This window comes from Pyrus communis, chromosome 16 (genome assembly GCF_963583255.1).
Source record: "Pyrus communis chromosome 16, drPyrComm1.1, whole genome shotgun sequence".
Lineage (NCBI taxonomy): Eukaryota > Viridiplantae > Streptophyta > Magnoliopsida > Rosales > Rosaceae > Pyrus > Pyrus communis.
Genome location: NC_084818.1, coordinates 6,942,068 through 6,968,951, shown reverse-complemented (window position 1 = coordinate 6,968,951; position 26,884 = coordinate 6,942,068). Strand labels below are relative to the sequence as shown.

The following is a 26,884-nucleotide window of genomic DNA, read 5'->3' as shown; positions in this document are numbered from 1 at the left end:
CAGTTTTTCATCAAAGAACAAAGCACATCAAGAGAAGATATCATTTCATCATAGAGGCATTGCAGGACAACACAATCAAGCTAATCTATTGCAGCACAGAAGATCAAGTCGCAGACATTTTCACAAAAGCATTATAGAATGAGAGATTCAATTACATGAGGGGATTGTTCGGAATGACTCCCAGAAGCAGTTTAGAGGGGAGTGTTGGAAGCTAAACAACTTCTGAAGTCGAGGGATCAAAGGCAGCAAGGTGCTTCCAAGCATGGTTGCTGTCTGCATTGAAGAATAAAGAAGAAATGAAGGGTTTTAGTCCCAACGGCTAGTTTTTTCAGTTTAAATGTATGTGTGAGTGTGTGAGTGACAAGTGTGCACTCCATATTAGATCACTTAAAACCCAAATGAAGGGCTAGGATTAAATCTGGAGTAGTTAAGGCTAAAATGGTTGTTAAGCCTCTTGTCAATCACTCTTTTAAACAAGTATAGGTTATGGCAACGCACCATACCCTACAAACATTCACCTACTTAATGAAATTATTGCTGCTGCATCTTGCATAGCCTTGAAAGCTGTCAATCACTTCTCCAAGTTCTCTCCATTCTCTGCCATTCTAATCCTAAGAAACTCATCCAAACAATCAACCAAAAACACCAAAATAAACATACTTTATCGGTATATACACATAATATATGAAAAGTACTCAGAAGCAAACGGATTTTAATTACTACGTGTTGGTAACTTGGCTTTCACAAAGTTCTTTTTATTTGGTGGGGGCCCAAGTACCCAGAAGTTGTCATACAGTCCTTTAACTCTGATATTTTGCAAAGAAGACTGGTAAAGGATTATACGGTACAAATGTGAAAGATAAATGGACCTAGAAATTAACTGCCGATAATGTGAGATCTACTCATGTGCCTTCAGTGATGGAAAAAATTTCTGGGTACCATTTTGTCCCGAAGGGAAAAAAAAGTTAGAGTTGTTCATACTAGACCCTTGAGTATCATCCCAAAATTTATAAAAAAATGTCAGTTTCAAGTCTTCTGTCATGACTCATATCGTGTCATAAAAGAACAGACAATAGATTTGGTAGATGCCATTGTCTTTTAAGATTTCACAGAGATTAACATGCACAATTCAGTAGGTGTAGGGTTTTATGCTAAAGGTCAATATTATGGGGTTTTACATGATCGGTCCCGATGCAATAGTAGTAAAACCACTCATTATATATTGTATTTTAGTTTGTTCAGATTTCGGTGTGGAACGTTTCATTCATCTTAAACATAAGCCTTAGTTTTGATATGTTGGCCACTCGTAAAAATTATGAGCAGCTTGAATGCTGTTTTGTAACTGCAGTTCATTTACACTTGGCTCGTTTTAGGGATAGATTTATTAATACCTCGTGCCCTAGCTTATATTTTTCCATGGTTTTTCTCCATGCTTGATGAATTATAGATTGGAAAACCTTAATTTTTTTCAATTTGGGTTAATGGGTAACCTACTTTCAGTTGGTCTCATGAAATAGAAGTTGGTAGAGGCCGCTTTAAATCGTGTTATTTATCAGCAAAGGCCGTGTTCTAATGAATTATGATGAATGCACATGCTCAAAAAAAGTCGTTAAGAGATTTTTTTAGTGTGATCGGAATACGAAGTGGTACAGGTGTTGTTCTACAAATAGTGAGATATGTGTGTTAGAAAATTAATAACTTAAAAAATAAAATTTCTCACAATTTATATAAAAATACGTGATATACTATTCGTGTTTTGATTACATTGAATCATTGACTTGAAGTCATTAATGAAAAAGAGAAAGAAGAAGCCAATGACATTGTCGGTGGGATAAAAGCAACATGATGAATTTCTTTTTCATGGTTCTATTTATGGGTAACTAAGAAGCATATTCAACGACATAAATGTAAAGTTGAATCATAAAATTCATATTTACATCTCATTTTACATTTTTAAGATTGTAAATGTGAGTTTATTATAATTAAAAAAATGTAAATTTGTTATCATATTCGCTTTTCTCACTTTGACAGCGGGACTCACCTTCAAAAAAATTTTAAAAATATGTATATAAATTTACATTTTTCATTATTGAAGAGATTTTCGGCCAACTAAAAATATAAATACCCATTTCAAGACATTTGCATATGTGATTTTAATCCGGGATTGATTCATGAGGCTCATTCTGCATTGTTTTACAGCCATCCTCAGAATTACCTATTTTTGTTTCTGTTCATAGTTTAACGTGGAAAAATCACCTTAATTTGATACTATTTACTCATTTTGAATCTTATCATGAAATCTAGTATTTCTTTTTTTTTTAATTTTATTATTAGTAAGAGGAGAAGGAGAGTTCGAAATTATTATAATAATTCAGGAGAAGAAAAAGTGATATATGTTTGGAAATCCAATACCCTATCCACTAAGTGTCTAAATTATAATTTGTTGCAACGATGGTCTATGAATTATACATCCTAATTAAAGTACAATATAGGGTAAGCTCACAAATAGTTACAGTGTTTTGCAAAAAAAAGAGAGTTTCTCTTCTGAAGGTTCTTAATTATCTATATGTATGAATAATGTTGTTTGAATCATATTTATGGATTACATTATTGGCCAACTTGCAATATAAGTGGACCTATCTAAGCATGCAAGGCCAACTTAGGTATGAAAAACGTTGTATGGATCATATTTATTGATTACGTTAATAAATGCAGTCCAAATAGCAGTACTTTATATGGTTTATTTCTGTTATGAAACTAATTGGAATTTGTGTAATATAATATGACTTGTGATAGGGTACAAGCTTTTGAGGAGTTTGGCCACAAGGGAACTTCTTGCCCCTCCAGAAAATTCCAAGTAGTTGCAGACTTGGTTGCTATCTCCAAAACAGAGGCTACATGCTACTTTCTGGAAGTCTCATATGGGTGGCAGAACAAAATTTTCATATTAAGATAAATGTAAAGGGGACTCTCTCAAAAGTGTGATCTTTCAAGGATTTTTAGCCTTATAATGTTTGAACGTGAATTAACGTTAAACTAAAATGACAAAAAATTTAAGGAGAGTTTCAGTTTTGAGAAGGTTTCCTTAACATTTCTCTTCGTAACAATATATCATTCTCCTTTCTGCAGTTCAAGTTGTAGCAGAACAATTTTTTATTTTTCTAATTAATTAACAATAACATGAAAAAATCACAACCTTTGACCTATATACTTCACATTTTATGAAATACATCAAATCAATGCAATTTTTCCTTACAAAAACAACAGATTACTCAGAAAAATTAAAATTAAAAACTTCCAAAATTACTCACTGATCTAACTATACCTCTCCTGAAAGCGTTGACCAATTTTTCTTGGAGTGTTGACCATCAACACAAATTGCATTCATAACCTCCTCAAATCTGACAAAGCTCAAATATTCATCGTTGATCCAGCTATACTTCTCCATGAAAGGATTCACTATGGTTTCTGGAGGGTAAGTTTCTATGCAATCTTTCCACACATTGGCATTTTCCATGTCCCTCAAAATCTCCCACACACAATTGTTGCACTCATAGCCAGCTCCAAAGCTGACCATAAGAATTTTCTCACCCTTTTTAAGCCTCCTCTTAGCCTCCATGTACCCCAAAACGTACCAAAGCCCACCCGAAGACGTGTTCCCAAATCGGTGCAGCGCCATTCGCGCAGGCTCGAGATCATAGTCGTTGAGTCCTAAGCTCCTTCCAACCCCATTTACAACTGCAGCTTCTGTTGGGGGTATGCAAAAATGATCAAGTCCTGCCTTGAGATTCAAGCCAGCATTTGCAACTTTGTTTTGACGGTGTGACACTATAACATAGCGAAGTAATTCTGTAAGCGGTAACACTTTTCGCAGTAGGATTCGAAGGTTCATGGTAAGAGCTTTGGCTGCAACCTTGGCTATGCTTTTGCTGAGATTAAAACCACGGAATCCATTTTTGTCTTCTACTTGCGTGGAGCAGCCATATCCTTCATCGAGTGAACCAAGATGCGTTCGCACGATGCATTGCAATTTCAAAAGTGATCGATACTTGAGATGGATTTTGTTTGTAAAGATCATAGAACACCCTCCTGAGCGATAGAGGCAGTTAGCAAGCATCATGGGCTGAACTTTGCCGCGGTACCAATTTGGAGCAAGAGATTCTGTGCTGACAATGATGGCGTTTACATTCTTGTACGTCTTGAACAAGTTCTGCACAAGATCAATGGCCACGAGGCTTCCACTGCACCCCATCCCCGAGAGGTTGAACGCCTTGATGTCCGTCTTCATCTTGTAACGGTTTACGATCCTAGCCGTTAGAGAAGGTGCAGGAGAGAACAACGACACGTTGACCACTAGTATGTCGATTTTCGAAGGTGAAATTCCTGTTTTGTGGAATAGCTTGTCGAGCGTGCCAAACATTATGTCGTCCATCTCCCACAGTGAGTCTTCCAAACTAGGACAGTCTTCGCAGCCGGCGATGACATTTCTTGGACCGTAGGTTTCCTCTCCAAGGCCCGAGTTAACGATGGTTTTGAGAAGAAACCTATATTCTTCCAGCCCCAGATTTGTGTTGCGGCGGATGATCTTGACGCAGGATTCAGTGTCCAGCTTCCGCTCGTCCGTGGTCTTGTAGCACTCATAGGCTAATAAGTAGCATTGTTGGTGCCTCCATTGAAGCAGCAACTCACACAGGTAGATGCAAGCAAAGAATATAAGCAATAAACACATTGCTAACAAGAGCTCCATGGTGGTAGAGAGAGAAATTGAGAGATTTCTAATGTTTGGGAGTTCTACTTCTACTCAGTGCTTTGTGGAGATTTTATACTAAAACTGTTGAGTAACTAATCTTTTTATGATATAATTTCTTATATTCTTATGTTTCAAATTGAGGCCAAGTTTTAATGACGAATACTATTTAATAGGATTCACGTGGTATGCCTATCCAATTTCATTGGCATGTCATAGTGAAGATTAGTTGATTATCATGTGTCAACACACGAATGATTCCGTTCAATTTTACCTGTTGCAATAGCTAAACCTACTTAATTGTCCCCTCACTTACGATTGACTAATCTTTATCTTCCAAACATCATAATTGAAACCGTTCCATCATCTTCTTTATCATCATCTAAAAATTATATTTGCAAAACATCATTCAATTTAGAAATCGTTTAGTCATCCATACATATACCAATCAACAATTTTGGTAACAAGTAACATCCTCATGATGAACCGTCCATTTGTTTTTTATGAATGGCTAAAAAATCTCCAAATTAAACCCTTTTTTTTTTCTTTCATATATATGTGATCTTTAGAAGGTGCTAAATCATACGAACAGTTCCGCTTATAAAATCGGGAGTAAAGATTCGTTAAATTGCAAGTGGGTGGACTAGTAGATTCCCATAGGAGAACACAAGCATTATCCCCTTCTTCTTGTCATCCTTGACATCCTCTAAAGATCATCCACGTTTGGTTATATGGACGTGTCAAACAAATCGATAGTTATTTTAACAAATATAATATTTAGAAGACGATAGAAAGAATATTAAATTATAACCATAACGTTTATACAGTAAAATGATGTTATGTGAGGAGTAATGTACGTAAGTATATGTCAACCTAACAAAACCTTGTTAATAAATAGGAAATACTTAATGTTGCACACAATAATACCTGATGATGTCGAAAAGATCCAGCCTGTAATTATGGTTGGTATGAGTGAATGAAGGACGAAGCTTATGAATTGTACTATTTAAACCCTGTAAGCCAAGAAAACACACACACTGAACTGAACCAATGGACCAATGGTCCATCCCCTCAATTTATATCGTCCTACCCAATTAAACCATTTTCTTTTACCGTTGTTTACCCGTTTCATTAGTTTTTTTTTTTTTTTTTTAGCAATTTATTATTATTAAGGGGAGGGAAGGGGAGGATTCTAAATTTTACAATAATTTAGAAGATGTGAGAGTTTCGAATCGAAGACCACATGGATAAAAACCTAACATCCTATTCATTAAGATATTAGATCACATGCTTAGTCAATTTCCACACAACCATCAAATTTGATGGGTTTATATTTTTAGGTTTAGTTGTCTCAATGTTCAACCATATTTGAACAAATCTATGCAAATTGTTATCATCTTGATATCTTAAAATTTTGTCAGTCAAGCGTGATGCGTGCAATTAAAAAATGTCTCTTGCGCGCATGCGGAGAGGTAACATCTTAGAAAATTTCACAAAATCCTTATCGCTTAGTTTTCAACTTTTCGGAAATATTTTAGCTGATGAATTAGTGATGCATGTAATTAAAAAATGTCTCATGCACGTGTGCAAAGAGGCTAGTATACATGACGAAATTAATGAAAACTTGTGACATGATATACAGTTGGGGTGATGTTGGCACAAAGTTGAAATTTTAGGGGCTCAGAATCAAATTGCATGTTTGTTGGGCAAAATTGTATATGCATCAAAGTTTAGAGGCAATGTTAAAGAAGGTTAAAAAAAACCAAACTAAACAACGGTTAAAAAAAAAAAAAAAAAAAGAAAAAAGGTATATAGAATTCCAATTTCAGGTACAGGAAAATACGGACATGGCTTCTCTACCGTACGCCGACATGGATTTCAGCCTGAGATCAATGGCCGGTCGGGCCGAGGGCTTCAGCCGGTTCGCCATTGGTGGCCTGAACAGGCCGGTCTATTTTGTGACCACATTGGCAGGTAATTTTATGATTCTTATCGGTAATTAATTTTTTTCCCACGTTTGTTTTAGTCATTTAGGTCAATTAGATGATTTGGGATTTGTGGAGGGGTTTTCTTTCTGAGCAAAATTGAATATGGGGTTAGATGGAAGCTGAGAATTGGTAAACTGCAGACGTAAGTTAGACCCGTCATGCATCTAAATTCGAATCTCTACCGTATATCAGATTATTTTGGATATTTTCTTGTCCAAAAAAATACTGAAAATTTGAGAGCTATAATAAGCCTTGGTAGCTGTTTTTGCTTTAAGAAGATAGAACAAAATGAAACCATTTCTGCAAGTTAGGTGCTCATTTTGCCCAAGAATTTGTAATCAAGTAGCACATTGCTGGAGGAGGGACCAGATTGGCTGGATTCCATACTCCAAAGTTATGCATCTGTTTTTTGCTTCTCTTGTCAGGTTTCGTTTGGGGCAGCTTATGTAGGAAGCAATTATGCTCATAAGTGCTTTTGCTAGAAGTTATTTTGTTAGAAACACTTGAATCTTCCTCAAGAAGCATCTAGCTAGGTACTTATCGAGAAAGAGTTCGTACGACCTAGAAACACTTTAAACTTTCTTTTGCAAAAAGTCAGAAGTGTTTTTATTCCTCATAGAAGCATTCCCGAACATGCCCTTAATCTTTTAGGATTAAGGTGGACTGACACTGCTGGTGTTGAACCGTCATCTGCCATTGACCACCTCAGTGATCGACTCGCCAACGATTTCCAACTCTTCTTCTGATCCATCCTCGTCTTCTCCATAAAATGTGCATGATCTGCTTGAAGATAGACTTGAAACTGCCACCGGTTCAGATACAAGATGCTATCATTACCGCCTAGACAATTAGACATCCAACCCGTAATTACAACAACCCAATTGCAAGAGCGGAGCTCTACCAGATTCGGGGTCAAGGTGATCGCGGTTTGCGGACAATGTCTCATAAAACTCCTTTTCAAGCCTTTTCATAGCCGTTTGCATTAGGTTTTGAGCAAGCACGAGGTTGCCGTATGGAGAGCTTTCACGAACCAGAACATGCGTAGCACTGCGCAAGTTCTTCACGGATTTGAGAAGCTGTTTGGCCTCTTTCCTGCTACTCTGGAAGATAGACGTGGGTTTAGGGTATCTGGAGGAGTTTGGTTCCCATTTGGTGATGATGGATATCGTTTTCAACGTTTTCAACGTTTTCTTCATCGGCAATAGAGAAGAGGTATGGGAAGGTTTTGAACTAATACAAACACTCTTCGGGGTGTCGGAGGGCATCATTGAGCCGGGAAGGATGTCGAACTCTTCTGATGTTGGTGTCTGAAGAGAGGACCTGCAGCTTCAAAGCTGGGGACATAGAATCACTAAACCAGGAAGCAAAAGAGGAAAAACTTTCCCACTCTAAATTCAACTCAACACTTAATCATCACTAGTAATTCCCAAACACACATCAGATAACAAACATTCAGCTTCAACGCTGCCTATCTCGTGAATGGATCTGATTAGACGCTCGCTTTTTCTCGCTATGTACATCATTGACAATCATGCTTGTGCTAAAAAGTAATGTGTTCTGTGAATACATGCGACACTAGTAATCATTTCCACACCAGAAACAGTGGACAATATGAGAGACCTCTAAAACAAAGCAATCAGCTTAATGTTTCCGAAAAGACTACACGCGCCCATTAAATGTAGTAATGTACTACTAAAAAATGGCCAAATGCTTCAGGGATTCAAGAAGCAGAGAACTAAACATCAACAGAATCTTAATTATCATTGCACCCGAAGAAAATTTAAGTCAATTTGGGCAAGGCATGCCTACCCAAACCTAGAGGAATACAATTAAACACCAAAATCTCAGGTCTAATATCATAATTAAACTCAAAGCCAAAACTTGTGAACAAAATATTCTATTACAGCAAGGTAACATGACGAACTAACGTACTCAATTCGACCCTCTAAGCCTTAATGGCATACTTCCTCAAAGGATAGTACATCTCCTTCTTCTTCTCCCTCTCGGTCTTCAAAGAAGCCTGCGCAATACCAAAGCGTAACAAAATTACACTCCAACACAAACCAACTGAAAAAAACTACGGATTAGGCAATCTAGCTTTCCATCAAACTCACAAAAGCACAATGCCGATCAACGGAATATACACATACAACATATTGTCCACAATCCATGCGAGTTTTGTGTTTCATATGCTATTAATTTAGCTAAGCTATAACAAACAGTTGAATCAAATGCCATTACAGAATACTTCATTTCAATTTCGGTCCACAGCTATAAACAAAAGCAATCGAAATCGAAAAAACGTTAGTACCTGGTGCTTGGTGAGCCTCCGGCGGATGGCCCTGGTCTTCTTGGGACGGAGATCAAGAGGCAAGAGCTTCTTGTTCTTGTACACTTCTCTGAGAGCAGCCTTCTGCTTCTGTGACATCACCGTCAACACCTGGGCAATCGACAGCCTCACAACTTTGCTGCAAAAACCAAAATTTCAAGAGAAAAAATCAAATTTCTATTCGTTTTCACAGATTTCAGAACAAAAATCAGAAAAATAAAAAATTGGGTTTTGACTGTTACATCTTGGAGAGCTTGTTGGGCGCTCCGCCGGTGACCTTGGCGACGCGGAGGAGGGCGAGCTCCGCCTTGAGATCCTTGAGCTGGGCCAAAAGGTCAGGCTTTGTCTTGTGCCTCAGCTCATGTACCTTGATTCTCGCTGTCACATTTTACAAACAACAAGAACAAAATCATCAGCAAAAGCGATAACGTTTTGGGGGAAACGAAATCGCAGAGAGAAAGTGGAAGTACCCATTGCTACTGCGGGTGTGCGAGCTCTGCAACGGCGGCTTTCTCTTTCGCTTGACGGGAAAATGAAACCCTAAACTATGAGTGGTGGTGGGTTTAGCGGGTTCTATATATAGCGCGGGCTTATGGACTTTAGGTTGGTATGATTGGGCTATTGGTGATTTGGTCCAACACATGGGTCATTGTGTAGTGGCCCAATTAGTTATGGATAAAACTTAAAGCCCATGTCTTGAGAACTTAGCCCAATTTGTAGCACACATATTCTTTTTTAGTAAAAGTTGATGCCAAAAGAAAATGAGAGATGTCTCTAGTACTACAATTTAGTTATATTTTCTTTATTTTTAAGTTAGAAATCTCAAGCTTGACTCCCAAATTAACAAGTTTAACACTTAAATATGGACTTAAGCTCACATCTAGGGGTGATTTTCATATGAATCAAATCAGAAATAACGTTTCCAATTTCCATTTCAAAATTTTGGAATTGGATTTGATCGGATCACAATTTTCAAATTTGAAATTTTCGGAATTAGAGTAATCTCGAAAATTTGGAACATAAGTTGGAAATTCATTTAAATTATATATTTTGGATATTCATGAACTTTTTCGTACATACAATTTATTATTCTTTTTTTGCTTATGTATAAATTTAATTAATTTTTTGGTACACTAGTATGCTTATCCTTTTTAATATATAAGTGTATTTTTAATATAAAAACAATGAACAAAAGTATCCAACACATATAATATAATATAAAACTGATTACAAAATACATAATTTGAGTAAATAACTATAAAAAAAATGGGAATATTTTGAAACTTTCTTTGTCAAAATAAATTCGGAACACTTCAGAAAAATTCGGATCGAAAATTCGGGAAATTTTGTAACTCTGGCTTTGAGTGAAAGTATAATCATTAATTACCATTATCACTAGGACCAGGAGTAATGTTTTCTTGGCACCGATTATGTACAACTTGTGGTGAGGAAGACGTAGACCAAAAGTTTTTATCTATACATGATAATGATATCTTCCTTAAGGTATGTATGAAAGTTCTTTAAAATAACTCAAAAGCACGCGCAAGTGGTAGATTGTCATGATGGTTAAGGTTTTTCTCTTTAATCCGTCATGTTCAAGATTCAAACTCTTTTCCTTTCCTTAGTGCAGTTTAGAGTAGGAATATCGCTTATATTTCAGAAAAATGACTCAACACACTTTGAGATAATCATAAATAATTATGACAATGTTTGGCCGAAAGACTTAATAATGCTTCTAGATTTACCAAAGCAGTTTTTATTGGCTTCTCATCAAGCACTTTCAAGTACTTTTCAAAAAAGTTTTTTATTTTGATAAATATTAAAAAGTGGTATTCTAATAAATATTTAGGACGCTTGTTTAACATAATTGTTTCCTTGAGAAGTATTCCTAACAAAAGTGCTCCATCCAGAAACTCATGGCATCCATCGATTATAAGCCCAAAACTGATAACTTAACTGCGCGTTGCATCCATAATTTGCATCAACTTTGAAGGTTCTTTGCAGCTGGTTCAGTAGCCTGTTGTTTCTAGGTAGTTTGGATGAACAAAATACCATCGTAAAGTATATAAATGCAGCAAAGTTGCACGCAATTAATGTGAACCTACGAAGTTGACATGGTGAGATGCCGGATAAGAAGTCTGCAATTTGAAGCCCTGTATATGTCCCATCCTGTATACATCAATCGATAATATAACTTGGAACTGCAGTTGGTGCATAGATATCGTTCTTTCGACAACGATATAAACCAAATCCATACGCCATACCCTCTTCCAAAAAGAATGTGATACCATGGATTAAAATACCCCAAAACTTTGGAGATCTCACTTTCTCATAATGTCAACAGTTCCTTCTCGATTGGCCTAACTTTGCAAATAATGATATATGACACATGCATTGACACTGATACAATAATACTTATTCATATAAACATTATTTACAGTGGTGATATTTGTCAAAAATCAAAGTAGTGGAAAGGAAATTTGAGTCATTTGACGAAAGCTAGTACGTTAATTTGATCAAATCTCCACCGTCAACATGTTAACAGATCTTTGTTGATTTCAAATCTCTTAATAGATCTTTCAAAGCGATTCATCACCCATTAATTATATAATTAGGGTAAATTATTGTTGTTATTAGATAATATTATCTCATTGATGTCTCAATTTCAATTTCAAAGGCCTTTTCTAAAGTTCAAGCCATCAAAATAAAAAAGTAATATTCACCGATTATAAATGGATGAAATTTTCTAAAATGGAACAGGGAGAACTGCCCAATTAAAAATGTCAGGAGGTTAATCAATTAAAATTAAAATTCAAGGAAAAATTGGCCAATTATAAAAGTTCAAGTGATTACTGGCTAAATTAAAGTTTATAGTGAAAATTAGCAGCTCCTTACAAGTTTGGGAAGATCATTGACAAATTCCTCAAATAAAAAGTTAAACTTGTGAGCTAAGCATTTCCTCATTTATTTGTCATTACCAGCAATCATCATTGTACCACTAAAACTAACAACTAGTCGGCAATCGAAAAAAGTCATCACGAACACTTAGCAATATATGTACCAAAACATAAGCAAAAAAACATTCACTTAGGAAGTGTGTAAGATAAATATATATTTGAAAACTCTCCTAATAGTGAATGCTAAGAATTAACAATAATATGTAAGAAACTTGTAGCTCAAGTGATTAAAAATATTTATCTCTGCACCTAAAGTATTAAGTTTGTTGGAAACTCCACACCTTTTAATATATAGTAATTAAGTTAGAGACAATATCGTGTTAGTCTTGTTGGACTTTTTGACCATTGTCTCTAAAACTTTAACAAGGTCTGGTTTCCCTGCCCCAAACCTAATATTGCCTATTCATCAGAAATTATCTTTTGAAGAAAAAAAGATTATTATGCTCCTTGGCTCTAATTAATGGCGTATTGAAATATAGATTTAGACAGCCATTAAGCTGGGGAGAGGCCACCTCTGCCCAAATCCCCAACCCTTCAAATTGTTCATCCATAAATATATATAAGATGACATCTAACTAATTATTTAATTAAATAAGATGCCACTATCTGACTATCATCATCCATTCATCCCTAGCAATTCGTAGGATTTGACCAAGTAACAGCTAACAAGAAGAAGAAGATTTCTCCTTTTCTCCATGTCCCCATTGCAGGGTTTTGGAGTAAAAAGTCAAGAAATCCTTGCATTTTTACATGTCTACATTCGAATTTCTAGCTAGGGTTTGCAAACAGATCGATAATATAACCAACGAAAGAGAACAAGTAATACAGCTAGAGGAGCCCCCCGATGCAGGCCCCAAGGCGATATGAGATATGATAGAACAAAGTTTGGCTTCCGAACAATCAGCGACATTTTTTTACTAAAAAGTCAATGTGACCGCTTCTTAGTTTGATACATGTCTAATTGACTTTTCAAACTAAATAATTTTCAAATAATTAAAATATTGTTCATATGTCAAACTAAAGAACCATCACATTAGCCTATAACAGGAATTGTTGTACATATTAAACATATAAATAATCCGCATAATACAAGTGGTAATTAAAAAGAGATTGAATTCAAAGCTTCGCGTTTAAAAGAATACATGCTCTTAAGTGTTAACCGACTAAATTACAATCTCCTTACCAATTACTATACTGTTCTATTGTTAGATGGAAGAATATAACCCTTAGAAAGATCAAGGGTTCATGGTTGCATTTGCTTACAGATTACATAGTCACGCGTCGGCCCAAAAATTAAAATAAATAAATGTAAATAAGAAAAGCTCGTGCGACTCATGATCCATGTGCCTAGTCAAACCCCCAATGGCCGCCGTCCATTATATGAATCAGACCCCAAATAGTAGATTTTTTTTTCTTCTTTTTTTTTACTCAAATATTACAGAAATTAGATTCCCCATCTCGAAGCCAACGTTTCTAATCACATATATAGAGCATAATTATATCCACTTGGCCAATGGATTGGACTTTGGAGTCTTATCTGCCCACTTATTTTTCCTTCTTCTTATCTGGTGTTCCCTAATGAACATTTTAAACAAATTCAAACATTGAATGAGCTTATTACTACTCTTAAATTCTTAATTCCAATACACACATTATTGTCTTCCATTCCCCTTGACCAAAGAAATCAAATACATCTAGAAAAAGTGATCAACATCGAATATAATATATATATATATATATATATATAAATATATATAAAAGAAGAAAAAGTGATCAATACATTTTGTACAAAACTGATCTCCGGAACCCATGTCAACCATTTATCACATTGAGAGGAAATTTTGGTTCAAATCAATAGTGCATATACAAAGACAATATGATGTGGAGAAACTTGTATCAACGGTCCCTTAACTTTAATTCAATTGGAGTAATGGTCTCTCAACTAAAATTTCATGACTATTGATCTCTTAACTCATCAAAATGTATAGTTATTGTTACTTTCGTCAACTCTATCAGAACATCCATCAAACTGAGTTATTTTGGAAAGAGTTGAGGGACCATTGGTCCAATTAAGTTAAAGTTGATGCACCATTTCTCCAATTGGGTTAAAGTTGAGGGGTTATTGCTACAATTTTTCTCATTTGGTTTTCTATATTTGCTCATGCATTCAACCTCATGTGTGTGACACTTGGCATGTGACTCATTTTGACAGATATTCTAACAAGTTGGCGAAAATGACCATAGTTGCACGTTTTGATGAGTTAAGGGACCAATGATCACAAATTTTTAGTTGAATGACCATTACTCTAATTAGATTAAAGTTAAGGAACCGTTGCTGCAATTTCCTCATACAATATGTCTCTTTTTGGTTAGTTATTTTTTGGCCGCACACAATTAATGATATTTGATGTTTAATGAGAGATAATTTTCCTGTAATAATGATATATAAATACATTACATGAAAGACTAACAACCCTAAATAAAATACGTCTCACATTCTTTGTGTGTACAACTAGTTTATTAGAAGCCTTTAATATTATATTACCAATTGGCTTAAGTTTCAAAAGATGCAGATCCGTTGTTTGAGCAAAGGAGTTAAAGTCTTGTTCCAATTGGGTTGGATCTATATAATATATATGTGGGTGTGGGGTTCTTGGTAGTTACTTAAAAGTTAGAATATGAGCTTTACAACTATGATACGTCTGGTAAGTTAAATCAGTTCATTGTTAATTTGTTTAAAAAAAATATTTAAACACATAAAATTAACATATTTATTGACATATAATTATATGCGAGTTTCACCTAAAATAGTAGTTAATTTTGTGTGTGTAAACAGCAACAAGCTTTTGTTAATTCGCTAATGTTGTTTCGGTTATTTATTTATTTTCTTGAGCTTTTTCAGTCACGTCTCCATTATTCTTCTTCTATTTTACACTCCATAATTTTTATCTCAACCTTATCAAAAGTCCAAATATATGTGGGAGTCCAAGTTGACCACATTTATCACTCCAAGGCAGGCCTATATATATGCATCACATGTATACGTTGGTTTCTATATATACAATATCAACTCCCCTATACTCTCCACTCTAAATCCTAATTTGTTAAATTCCATCAGAGTTTTGCGTATTTCTCTCTCACTGATCATACGATTAGCAGTCTTCCAGAAAAATCTCGGCTTCTTCCTGATATCAAGCACTCTACGCATCATGGTTGGTCTCTCTCTCTCTCTCTCTCTCTCTCTCTCATTGTTCATCTTTGTTTATGTATTAGTTTCTTATAATTGTTTGGTTTTCTGCAGGCCTCTGACATGGATTTTGTCAAATATGAAGAGGTTAGACCTAGTTCTGTATTGGGTTGTGATCTTTTTTGAGAAAATATTTTTCTGTGTGTTTAATTCTAATTAATTTTTATAAATTTGCAGGAGTACATCTTAAATCCTAGAGGCATGAAGCTTTTCACATGCAGATGGCTCCCGAAGAACACCAAACCCAAAGCCCTAATCTTCATCTGCCATGGGTACGCCATGGAATGCAGCATCACCATGAACAGTCAGTGTCAAACTTTTCTTCCCGATCAAATTATAATTCTAATTAAAATACCCAAAAGAAATCATTTATATTATATATGTACCCCTGAAATTAACAGGTTTTCAAAATTGTCCACTTTGACCAGGCACTGCAATCAGGCTAGCCAAAGCAGGCTTCGCCATATATGGAATAGACTATGAAGGCCATGGAAAATCAGCAGGTCTACAAGGTTACGTGAAGAGCTTTGATGATGTGGTGGATGACTGTACCAACCACTTCACAAACATATGTGGTTAGATTTTCGCACCCTTTCAATCTGTTCAATTTACCATTCTTACCTGCACATGAGATGTCATGTACAGAGAATTTCTATTCTCGTTAGTGCCAGTATTTTTGTCGTTGGTTATAATTTGTTGATGAATTCAGAGAGCAAAGAGAACAACGGAAAGATGAGGTATCTAATGGGGGAGTCGATGGGAGGAGCTGTGGCTCTGCTGGTGCACAGGAAAAAGCCAGAGTTTTGGGATGGTGCGGTTTTGGTTGCACCCATGTGTAAGGTATTTGCTTCCACATTCTTTTTGGACTTTCTCTCATTGGAGTCCTTGTTATGGAACTCATTGGAGTTTTTTCATCCACCCACTTCTGGTGGGTTTTTTTTATTATATTTTATTCATATGCAAAATTGAATTTGGACCCCAACATAAAGATTCCAACTTTTTTTTTTAATTTTATTTATTATTTTGAAATTAATTTGTTGACCAAATCTCTGTGGTGATAGTAAAAATTTGTATTCCTTGCGATAATTTCTGCTAAATCTGTATTTTTAATAACCTTATTGGTCCAACACATACTTTGAATCTCTCCGCACAAATTAATAGGTGTTTAATATTATCAATCTAGACTAGCCTTCTTCTTCATCGGATGACATTGTTGAATTTGACATTTCTTTGGAATATTTTTTTAATTAAACACAATTTTAACCAACTGATGTGATAACCCTACATCTAACTTTCAATGATAGCAACTTTCCTCCTAGGATTATTTCTAAGTTAGCGTTTGATATGTATGGCTTTTGAATTTTTGGCATATTTTCGTTGTCACGTTATTCTTGTATTAAAATAAACAACCGTCTTGATAAAAAAAATAAAAAGTAAACAACCTTCAGTGAAAGCTTTTTGGTTTTTAGTTACAAAGAGACAAAAGTGAAAAAGAAAAAACACTTTCAGATTAAATCTTTCTGACCTTATTATCCGAATAACCATGCATCCTAGCAAGAGCTTCCACCTCGTCTCAAATTTCCAAATCCACACACTTCTCGAAACTGCTTTTGCCTTTTGGGTTTATTTGGAACTACCCAAAAAGAAAACTATATGCGAATATGACGTTTTTCCTTTAGAATAATTTATAAAAATTACGCTGTCTTGAACAGGAAAAATATGTATTATTTTATTTTATCTTCATCCATACAAAAATGTTTGGTGGTCTTTCACTTTCGAAATCCCATTATTTTGAAACAAATAATACAATTTAGTTAGTAGACTTTTTTTTAAATTTTTTTTATAAAAAGTTTAGTAAGTGGACTTTACATTCAACTCCAAATCATGAAAAGCTAAACTAACACGTTTGGTGGTTTTATTTTATACTAGTCTCTTGCCACAAGTATACGTGGGTGATAATTGACTTTTTTATTTTTAATTTAAATAATTAATTTACATATTTTAAAAAAATTATTTAAAAAAAAAAGAAATGAATTAAAAATGTGAGGGAGGTTTTTTTTTTTTTCCATAATTTTAAATATTAAATTCATTCAAAATAAAAATATGGTTAAACACTTTAGCTTTTTTTGGTTCAATTGTAATTTATGAAATTCTTAAAGGGCAATTTTTGATATTTTGAATGTTTCACCATTTTAGGGTGCTCACTTTATATATAAATCATTTTATTTACAGATTGCAGATGATATAAAACCATCTCCATTTGTGATCAGTGCTTTGACAAAGCTCTGCAAGTTCATCCCGACCTGGAAAATAATCCCAACGAATGATATAATCGATGTCGCTTTCAAAATGCCTGAAATAAGAAAACAGGTACATATATAATTCTGTATTTATTTTAAATATATATCATCCAAGTTTAAAATGCAGGCCATTGCTAATAATTTTAACCTAATCACAGGTTAGAGAAAACCCTTACTGCTACAAAGGCCGGCCTCGTCTCCAAACCGGCTACGAACTTTTGAGGGTCAGTTCGGAGCTTGAACAGAGACTCGACGAGGTACGGTACCAAAACGTAATCTCTTTGGCATTACTGTTACATTACCTTGCGTCACGTATAATAATTTGTTTTTTGTTCTTGTCTACTTTGATTAGGTCACCTTGCCGTTTATAGTTCTCCATGGCGAAGACGATAAGGTTACCGATAAATCCGTCAGCAAACAGCTCCATGACGTAGCCTCCAGCCATGACAAGACGTTGAAGATGTACCCGGATATGTGGCATGGACTGCTCTATGGAGAAACACCAGAAAACATTGAGGTTGTTTTTGCAGATATAATCAGTTGGTTGGATGAGAGGAGTTGCTTCGGAAATGCAAGGCTGGAGGGAGAGTTAAAAAGTGAAAACGACGGTCTACCCAAGTAAAAAGTAAAACGATAATAATTAACATGGTTTCTTTCTTCGACTTCAAGGGAGGTGGCTGGTTTGTTCTTGTAAAATTCAAATACCCTTCAGTTGTAAAGTTCTTATTTATACAAAAGAACAAAAGTTATAATAAAAATAGTTTCAATCTTTCAGTTTCGTTTCCCTTAATTGATGTGATTTTATGGTATTTGATTACATAAATTTTAATTATTTGGGTCTTGGGTTCAACGCGTTTACTAAAGTATCAGTATAAGAATCATTTTACTTTTTAATTTTCTTTTTCTTGTGTTTACTTACAAATAATATGGGGAATTGAAAAATTATAAATTTTATCTTGAAATTCGTAACTAAATACCTCAATATCAACATTCACGTCAAATAAGCATGACAATTGATATGATTACCCGTCTTCATTTCTCTTATTTCTAAGTTCTTTGATGCTTTCTTTTTCATTTATGATGAGCAAACACACTTCACTTCCTATGTTTTAGTAAACATTCTCTTATGGTTACTTAACACAAGTAGCATGCCATGAAGTTTTCTCAATACTCATGTTTTAGTAAACGTAAAGGATAACTCTTGAATTCTGATGCTATGCAAGTAATCATATCTAAGTAAACGCACAGAACCAACCCCCAACTCGCAAATTTATAGGTTACTCAAATCAAAGGTGGGAAATCTTGGGTTGTTAATGGAATGGACCCGTTTAGTTTGATTTCACCATTTCGCCTTAATATGGTGGTGGGATTGGTAATGGTGATAATGGTACACATTATTATGGTGAATCAAACTGAATGAATCTTAATAGTTACCCATTAACAACTCAATTAATAAGTTGATTTACCACCTCTCTAACTGAGATACTTGGATTTGAATTCTCGACGACGCAAATAGACTCAATGAATTCAAATACCATAAACATATGGAGGTTCTGTAGCCATAAAAACAACCATACATAATACAGTGCAAGATTTCAGAGAGGGTTACAGAGAAAATACATCAACCTTGCTAACATTGTTCAACAGAGGAGGAACCACAAAAGGGGAAAACATTAATCTCTATTATTACTAATTACAACAACAGTTAATGCAGTCTATAAGGTGCAAAGATGCATGCTGCTGCTTCTGATACGCTTCAATTTAGTCTCAACCATCTGCGTCTCAATTTTATCGAAACAGAAAAGTTCACTCATTCCGGCAACATCAGGAAAAGACAACCACTAGCATGCTTGTCCTGTTAGTGTAACGACAGTCATCATCGATCCCAGCAAATTGACACTGCGATGAACTACAGATGAACAAAATTCTCAGTTGTATTGAGCACTCATCCACTTCACCCTTTTGACCAACACAGCGATGTTATGCGATGAATGCATGCTAAAACCAAATGGTGCGGTAAAAACATGAACGAACTTTTGATCTTGTTCTTTCTTAAATGATCTTGTTTCGAATTTCCTCAAGCTTCTTCAGTATCTCTCCAGGAGTTCTATCCAACTCATCTGCAATTTTTCTCTGCAGATCCATGGGCAATGTTGGGAACTGCTCACATAGATCTCCATCAATCACATCCTGAAAAATTAATTACAGAAATTATTAATTAAGCTTTCTAACATGATCAAACTAAAATGGTAAATAACAATAAAATCGAAAGAAAAAATAAACCTATATTTTACAGCTGAATTACCTTGACCGGGAAATACGCTGATCTATAAGCCATGTGATCTCTACCACAAAAGGGTGGATGCTCCTGCCTCATATACATCTCCAAGTGAGAAAAGAAGTCAACGTCATCACGTGAGGTGAACGCAAGTAAGGAACCCAAGCTACCCATCACTGTTCCATAGATGATGCACTCCCCACCACCTGGAATTAGAGATGCCTTCTGCAAGCAGCTGACAACATCACCAACATGATACTGCACTATCTCCTCTACTTTGTTGGGAGCGCCATTCAACTTTCCCTGCTCCCATTTTATCCTCCCACCCGTTGGATCTTCTTCTATCTCATCTGAAACATCCTGTGGTAACCGCACAAAATAAACATTCCCAAACTTGTCTGCACCTGCCATGGTGTCAAAATCTATATGGAAGGATGCTGTAAGCCATCTTGGAACACAATCATCAGCAAAGATATACAATTGATTCTCATCCCGCCTATACTTGCAGTAGTGGAATGACTGCCAAAGAATTAACACCATAGGAAATATAGTTAGTCCCTTATAGTGAACAAAGAACGGCAAGCAAGAAGAACAAGAATATGTACTTCAAAGAAATCCACCACACAAAAATGCACCTCACATCCAGTATGCAGAAAGCTGATATTGGAATATTACCACGAACTAAGACTACACAACCGAACATGATTCATTACATATAACAGTAACTCCGAACCCAGTATACATCAGGAAACAATATATGATATGTCATTGCAATTTGTACGAAGAGAAATTTTAGTCTAAATTTCGGCTATTTGACCATTCCCCAAGAATTTTTAACCAAAAAATAAAAAATAAAAATCCAAGCATGTACCTACTTAGTTATTTACCTTATATAATCCAAGGTCAAATAACTTGGTTTTTTAAACGAACACCAGGATATCAGTTACCCATGTTTAACAAAAATGTAACGGGGGAAGGTACTGCACAACAGGAGGCACAAACAAATAGATGAACCAGATACACCCACAGAGAAAGAAAACATACCTCTTGAATGTCACCTACATAAATCCGATCGCGATAAGTTTGGATTGACACAATTGTGTTGGGAAACAGCTTATTCTCACACTTCCTGAGCAATCTTTTCTTCCCCAAATCATAGAGTCTGAGCACTGGTCCGATCCCAGCTAGTAACCTTCCTTGAAACTGGCACAAGGCAAGAGGAACACCATCCACTTGTGTCTTGTGCAAAAGTTCAAGGGCCTTTCCATCATCTAGGAACCTATATATATGTATATAGCCTGCTGTTACACTCTTTTTTGGCCAAAACTGCAGTCCCTTCGCTGTGCCAACAGCTAAAAGCGTACCATACTCCTTGTCATGGAAATTCACTGTACAGATACTGAATGCAGCTTCATTATCCTGAAGCTCCAGAAGACATGTTGTAGTTGCTGTCTTGGGGTCAAGAACTCTAATGCAAGACACCCATTTGTCAGACTCTGCCTTAGGATACCCATAGTGCTCATCAGATAAGGGATCCTCCTCATCTCCGCCATTTTCCATCTGCTCTACATTACCGTTTCCATTTTCACCTAAACCCGCAGCCTCAAAACACTCTTTTTTGGCAGCTTCACGCTCTTCTGCTGTGAACGTTCCTTGATCACTTTCAATAATTACCAAAAGCTTTCGTTTGAGCTGAATGATAAACTTTCTAGGGGTGTACCTCAGTGGAATCACAGTTTCATTAAATGTTTCTCCCAATCTTTCAATAGTAAAAACCCTCAAAGCATTTCCAGCAACAGAAACTACACCTTCCGAACATTGATCGGATGAAAATGAGGCAGCATATTCAAGGGTCTCATACGATAGGGGTGTTAAGAGAAAATGTCCTTGATGAATATAACCAAGCCAGGGCCGACTTGACAAGCAAAGCATAGCATGCTTGCCTCTCACACTAATAGAAAATAGCTTTGGCGCTCTTAGTCCCAAGAATCGAGAACGGGAATCAGAGAGCTGACCTGTGACCATATCCACCACTGTTCTGAACAAAATCCCAGAGCGTAGACCAGCGTTTAGGAAAAGGCTAGCAGGATGATCAGCACCATCCTCCCCACCAATTGATGCCTGAACCTCAAGAAAGAGAAGAGATTCTGGAACTCCAGAAAGACTTTGCACACTAAGAATTTGCATACAGTCATCAGGATCCAATGACAAAATACGAATCGTGTTGTCATATGAACCAACTGCAAGGAAACGAGATCTCTGTCTCCCTTCAGGTACAGGAGCAATGTCTAGACAAGCTACATCTCCAGACATTTCATGTTTCTCCACCTCCATTAACTGACCCGTCATATCAACCTCAAAATATATGAGTTCTCCTCCACTCAGTGCAATAACTACCTGAAGTCTATTAGAGCCAACCTTTACAATCGTCCTCTTTCCAGGAGTTCTCCATTCATTAATACGTCCATCTTCCCTAATATGTCTAATTCCATTTGGGTGCACTTGCATGAGAGAATCATCACCTATCAAAGAAACTGCAAGTGATGGGGTAGTGTCAAGAAACCCACTTTCACTAACTTCCTCAACTGTCTCACCAATTGAAAGCACAAGAGTAGCATTTGCAAATGACACCACAATGTATGCATCAAATTCATCGGACACATTCTTCTTCACTGTCCAGACCGCACTCGGTACACCAGGAAGCTCTGACACGGCCATCTCACTGATAGCTAAACCAGGTCTTAGTATCCTGAGGGATGAACGAGGACCCCGCCCACAAAGTGTAAATATTTGAGGTGTTTCTTCCTCAAAGAGATTATTGACCTTCATATCCATTATCGGCATTAAGCTCTCAACTTGATCAATCCTAACAAGGTTTTTTAGTTTTCTGGGCTGGAAAAACAAAGGCTGGAAACCTTCTTCCGTTTCCATCAATGTGGCTGATGAAGACTCCACGTCAGGTTCTTCCCCTATTGCCTGGAACTGGTACAAAGAGTGATTCCCAAACTCTGACGCAGCAAACAAAAACCCAGATTTTAACACACACATTGAAGTTGTAACTGGAATTGTATCAAAATACTTGATCTTTAATTCTGAGACCTTGTCATTATCATGATCCAGAGTAACCTTAAATATATCTCCATACTCTGTCTGCAAAAGAAAAAAGAACATTGATTTCTGCTTGTGCATAGCTGCTGAAACTATAAGAACCCCACGCTCTGCAGGCAAATCTGCACGCCTAGGAATCACAGCCCTGAGATCCGGTTTATCCTGGTTCTTATAAATCACAAAATTTTCCGCACAGACCAATACACCGCTTGGCCCATCCCCACCTCCAGGAACTGTGACCAGCATATTTGCACCATTATCAACCTGATCTGACCACTTCCTCGATACGTGATTGAGCCCAAGATCGAGCTCATAGAAAGTCAAATGCTTCTGCGCCTCATTAGCCGCCTGCCCAGTAGAGTCCTGATCAGCTTCCGCATAATCCAACTCAATGGCAGCAAACATGGGATTATCAAACCCACAATCAACCCCACAAATTGAATACACAATCGTATGCGACTTGTGAGCCTCCAACGGAGACGAAATCGTCAACCTAGCAGAAGTATCCCTATTCAAAACGTAAACAAGCTTCTGCTTCTCACATGCCCCAACCATAACAGCCCTCCCCTTGGGGTCAATGGCCAAATACTGGCCCGGAACTATCCTTCGACAACCCGATTTCCCGAAAGTCTCCTGGTGAATCTTATCAAACACATTCTTCTCCTTATTATACTCTAGAATCACAATCCGACCCGAATCGGACCCGACAACAATATAGTCCTTCTGAGAGCCAGTGAGCCTAAACTGAGCTAACGACCTAATTGCGCCGAAAATTTCAACAGAGAGGAGAGTCTGGATCTTACCATTTTCGTCGGGACGGAGAAGGTCGAGAACTTTGCCGCGGGCGACGACGATCTCCTGGGCCTTTCCGCCGGAGAAATTGCCGTTGATGGCGCAAACTATGCCGGTGGCGCGCTGGAGAGTAAGGCTGTAGAGATACATGGCATGGAAATTTGTGGATGCCGGAAAAAGCTAGGGTTTTGGGAGGACGGTGAAGTGGGGAGTGTTGGGACCTCACGAGGTTTAGGCCCGTTTAGGGTTTTGTTTATAAAAAAAAAAAAGCTTAATTGCACCAATAGTCCCTTATTTATTGATATTTTCACTTTCATCAACGTATTTTTTGTTGTTTCATTTTTGTCCTTGTAGTTTCATTGGTTAGCATATTGTGGACTGTTTTTTCCTGCTAGGGCTAAACTCCAAGAACTGGAAAACCACGAGGGTTTTTTGAAAGCTCAGGGTATTATGGTCCACAAATCATTGGAAAGGCACGATGGATTTTTGTTGCAAGCTCTGAAGATAGGAGCAGTTACATGATGACTATGACTGCACATTTCGCAGATAGCGAGTTTTAAGAATGGATTGAAGTTCTGGATGGATGTGCACCAGCGTGACGGGTCTCATGTTGCTGTGATTGGTGGGATTGGGATGTATGATGGTGCAAATGGCTATGCAACTGTTAAGGCAGTACATAATGCAGGGTCTAATGCTATATGGGAAGAAGAAAGCCTCTTAGGCTCAATATTTACCTCAGCTAGTAGCTTGAAACCTTGTTTTGCCGTAAAAATTGTGTGTTTTCAGGTCACACGAAGACATGCTACCGATGGTCCGATGGATTTCTGCAGTTTTCTGTCCAAGTATGATCAACCTGAGGACTAATATATATAACTCCACTTTACAGAACTTGACCAACTGTTGTACCCTAATGAACTTGATGCAGTCCTGGTCGCTCAAAGGATCGTCAAGCTTTTACCACTTCAATGAGATTTCATTTTAATTTCTCCTCTTCAAACAGGGAAAAATGCTGAGCCATTTGATCCTAAGTAATTGAAATAGACGAGGATCAAGTATGTCCGAGTCATCAATATTTTTATTTATTTACTACTCATCCATCACAAAAGAGATATATCTCCGGTTGTATGGCAGATTCTCTTCATAACAGATATACAGTTTGACATAAAATTATAGGTTAACCGGTTAGTGTAGTTATTTAGCATTGTGTATGATGTGGTTCACTTGCTCAAAATTACCTCAGGGTAAATCTCCTAAAGGTGAAGCCAAAACTCCGGGCTGTAGTTGGCAGCACCTTATATGCTCATACCAGCACCATTTTAAACGACTAAAAAAAGGCACCAACTCCGATAAGAAACAAGGGTGCACCAACTCCATCACTTCATACAACTCCATTACAACCTATAAATAACAACACAAATCATTGAATTTCTCAAACACAGCACACACTCAAATCCAATACATTCTCTCAAGAGAATAAGATTCAATACAAAACCCTTCATTTCTTCACAAGCTCACAACCTAAAAATGGCGAAGTCCCCCAAACCACTCAAGGCCACACTCTGCATCTTGCTTCTAGCCATCACCCTTGGATTTGCCAGCCCAGCCAGGATCCTTGATGAGGTGCAACCCGATGAGTCCAATCCGCTTCCGACAACTGTTCCAACCACGAACCCTCTGCCAAGTGGCCAGATCCCTGCCGTCGCCCCTACCACCCCAACCGCCGATGACACTGTCGACGTCGCTGACTCACCAATCCCGGAGACTGATGATACCCCGCCAAAAGCTGAGGTGATGCCTCCAGTAGTCCCTCTTGTCACAACGGTCCCACAAGCTAAATCACCACTACCAGAGACACACGACGAACCTGCCGTAGTTCCAACACCTATTGCTGATGTGGCCCCCGTAGCAACACCCGCCATTCCAGTCGCCACACCCGTGGCAGGTCCCGTCGCCACAACACCAACCAGCCCTAACCCAACTGCCGCGGCCGCTAGTGCCATCGTGGCAAAACCCGGCGCGGAAACCCCACACTTGTCCTTTTTCATGCACGACATTCTGGGAGGATCCCACCCTTCAGTCAGAGTGGTGACCGGCCTCGTAGCCACCACAGTCCTCAACGCTGCATTCTCCAAACCCAACAACAATATCTTTCCCGTCAGCGGTGGGACCCCCCTAACCAACAACAACATCAACGGCTTCCTCAATAACAACAAGAACAACATCCCTAACATCGCCGGCCTCAGCGGCATTACCAACTCCCAGTCCAGCACGGTCATCCAGAACAGTGGCAACAACAACGTTGTCAACGATGGCAGCAACCAGCCCTTCGTCACTGCCGGCCAGCTCCCTAACGGGGCTACCCTCCAGAAGCTCATGTTCGGATCTGTGACCGTGATGGATGACGACCTGACTGAAGGACACGAGTTAGGCTCTACCGTGCTCGGAAAGGCACAGGGTTTCTACTTGGCTAGCTCGCTGGACGGGAACAGCCACACCATGGCATTTACTGTGTTACTGCACGCAGTTCAACATGATGTGGAGGACACCATTAGCCTCTTTGGGGTCCACCGTACAGCGTCGCCGGTGTCCCACATTGCTGTGATCGGTGGGACTGGGAAGTACGAGAATGCGAACAGGTACGCCGCCATTGAAAGCCTGCACTAGGAGGACCAGCACACGACTGATGGGGTGGATACTATTATGCAGATCAGCGTTTACCTTTCTGAATAGAAGGTGGTCGTGTGTTTTTCAATGTGCATTTGATGTACTTTCTATATGTATCTTTAATTGAATGAAAAATGAAATCTTTGTCATTAAAAAGTCCGATCAAACCTATTTTTGTTCTTTTATTCGAGTAGTTTTCTACTTTAATCTAAACTATGGGAGAGCACATCCATTCTAGCCAACTTAACTACTCCGCGGGCAGACTCGTTTCTTGTTTAATCAAAGAAGAAAAACCAACCATTAAAAATGTCATAAGCAGAGCCAAGTATCAATATCACAACTTTTTTCTGTTGCGTTCTGTGTTCAAACCTATTAGTTTTACATCAATAGGCACCATTAACTTTCTCACAATTCATTCATTCAAGTTCAAGTCGTGATATGTTCCTAAGTCTATTCCTTCAACTTGTAGGTGTC

At 37.4% G+C, this 26,884-nt stretch overlaps 5 protein-coding genes across 5 annotated transcripts; 2 read left to right on the top strand and 3 right to left on the bottom strand.

Annotated features, from left to right (window-relative positions):
* Positions 1 to 3,120: 3,120 nt before the first annotated feature.
* On the bottom strand, positions 3,121 to 4,772 carry LOC137721544 (3-ketoacyl-CoA synthase 19-like). Its single transcript, XM_068460641.1, has one exon. It carries the CDS (start codon positions 4,745 to 4,747, stop codon positions 3,320 to 3,322), a length of 1,428 nt encoding a protein of 475 aa, XP_068316742.1. The 5' UTR covers positions 4,748 to 4,772; the 3' UTR covers positions 3,121 to 3,319.
* A 3,699-nt stretch (positions 4,773 to 8,471) lies between these two features.
* On the bottom strand, positions 8,472 to 9,619 carry LOC137720032 (large ribosomal subunit protein uL29-like). Its single transcript, XM_068459031.1, has 4 exons — positions 9,535 to 9,619; positions 9,307 to 9,442; positions 9,047 to 9,203; positions 8,472 to 8,755 (listed from the first exon to the last, which is right to left on the bottom strand). Exons 1-4 carry the CDS (start codon positions 9,536 to 9,538, stop codon positions 8,681 to 8,683), a joined length of 372 nt encoding a protein of 123 aa, XP_068315132.1. The 5' UTR covers positions 9,539 to 9,619; the 3' UTR covers positions 8,472 to 8,680.
* Positions 9,620 to 15,045: 5,426 nt separating this feature from the next.
* On the top strand, positions 15,046 to 18,342 carry LOC137721095 (caffeoylshikimate esterase-like). Its single transcript, XM_068460210.1, has 8 exons — positions 15,046 to 15,233; positions 15,323 to 15,355; positions 15,446 to 15,572; positions 15,697 to 15,843; positions 15,978 to 16,108; positions 17,501 to 17,638; positions 17,727 to 17,825; positions 17,921 to 18,342. Exons 1-8 carry the CDS (start codon positions 15,231 to 15,233, stop codon positions 18,188 to 18,190), a joined length of 948 nt encoding a protein of 315 aa, XP_068316311.1. The 5' UTR covers positions 15,046 to 15,230; the 3' UTR covers positions 18,191 to 18,342.
* A 729-nt stretch (positions 18,343 to 19,071) lies between these two features.
* Positions 19,072 to 23,957, bottom strand: LOC137720351 (spliceosome-associated protein 130 A). The gene is made up of 3 exons (XM_068459411.1): positions 20,891 to 23,957; positions 19,874 to 20,365; positions 19,072 to 19,758 (listed from the first exon to the last, which is right to left on the bottom strand). Exons 1-3 carry the CDS (start codon positions 23,894 to 23,896, stop codon positions 19,621 to 19,623), a joined length of 3,636 nt encoding a protein of 1,211 aa, XP_068315512.1. The 5' UTR covers positions 23,897 to 23,957; the 3' UTR covers positions 19,072 to 19,620.
* Positions 23,958 to 25,270: 1,313 nt separating this feature from the next.
* Positions 25,271 to 26,410, top strand: LOC137719568 (dirigent protein 24-like). The gene has a single exon (XM_068458606.1). It carries the CDS (start codon positions 25,271 to 25,273, stop codon positions 26,408 to 26,410), a length of 1,140 nt encoding a protein of 379 aa, XP_068314707.1.
* Positions 26,411 to 26,884: the final 474 nt, after the last annotated feature.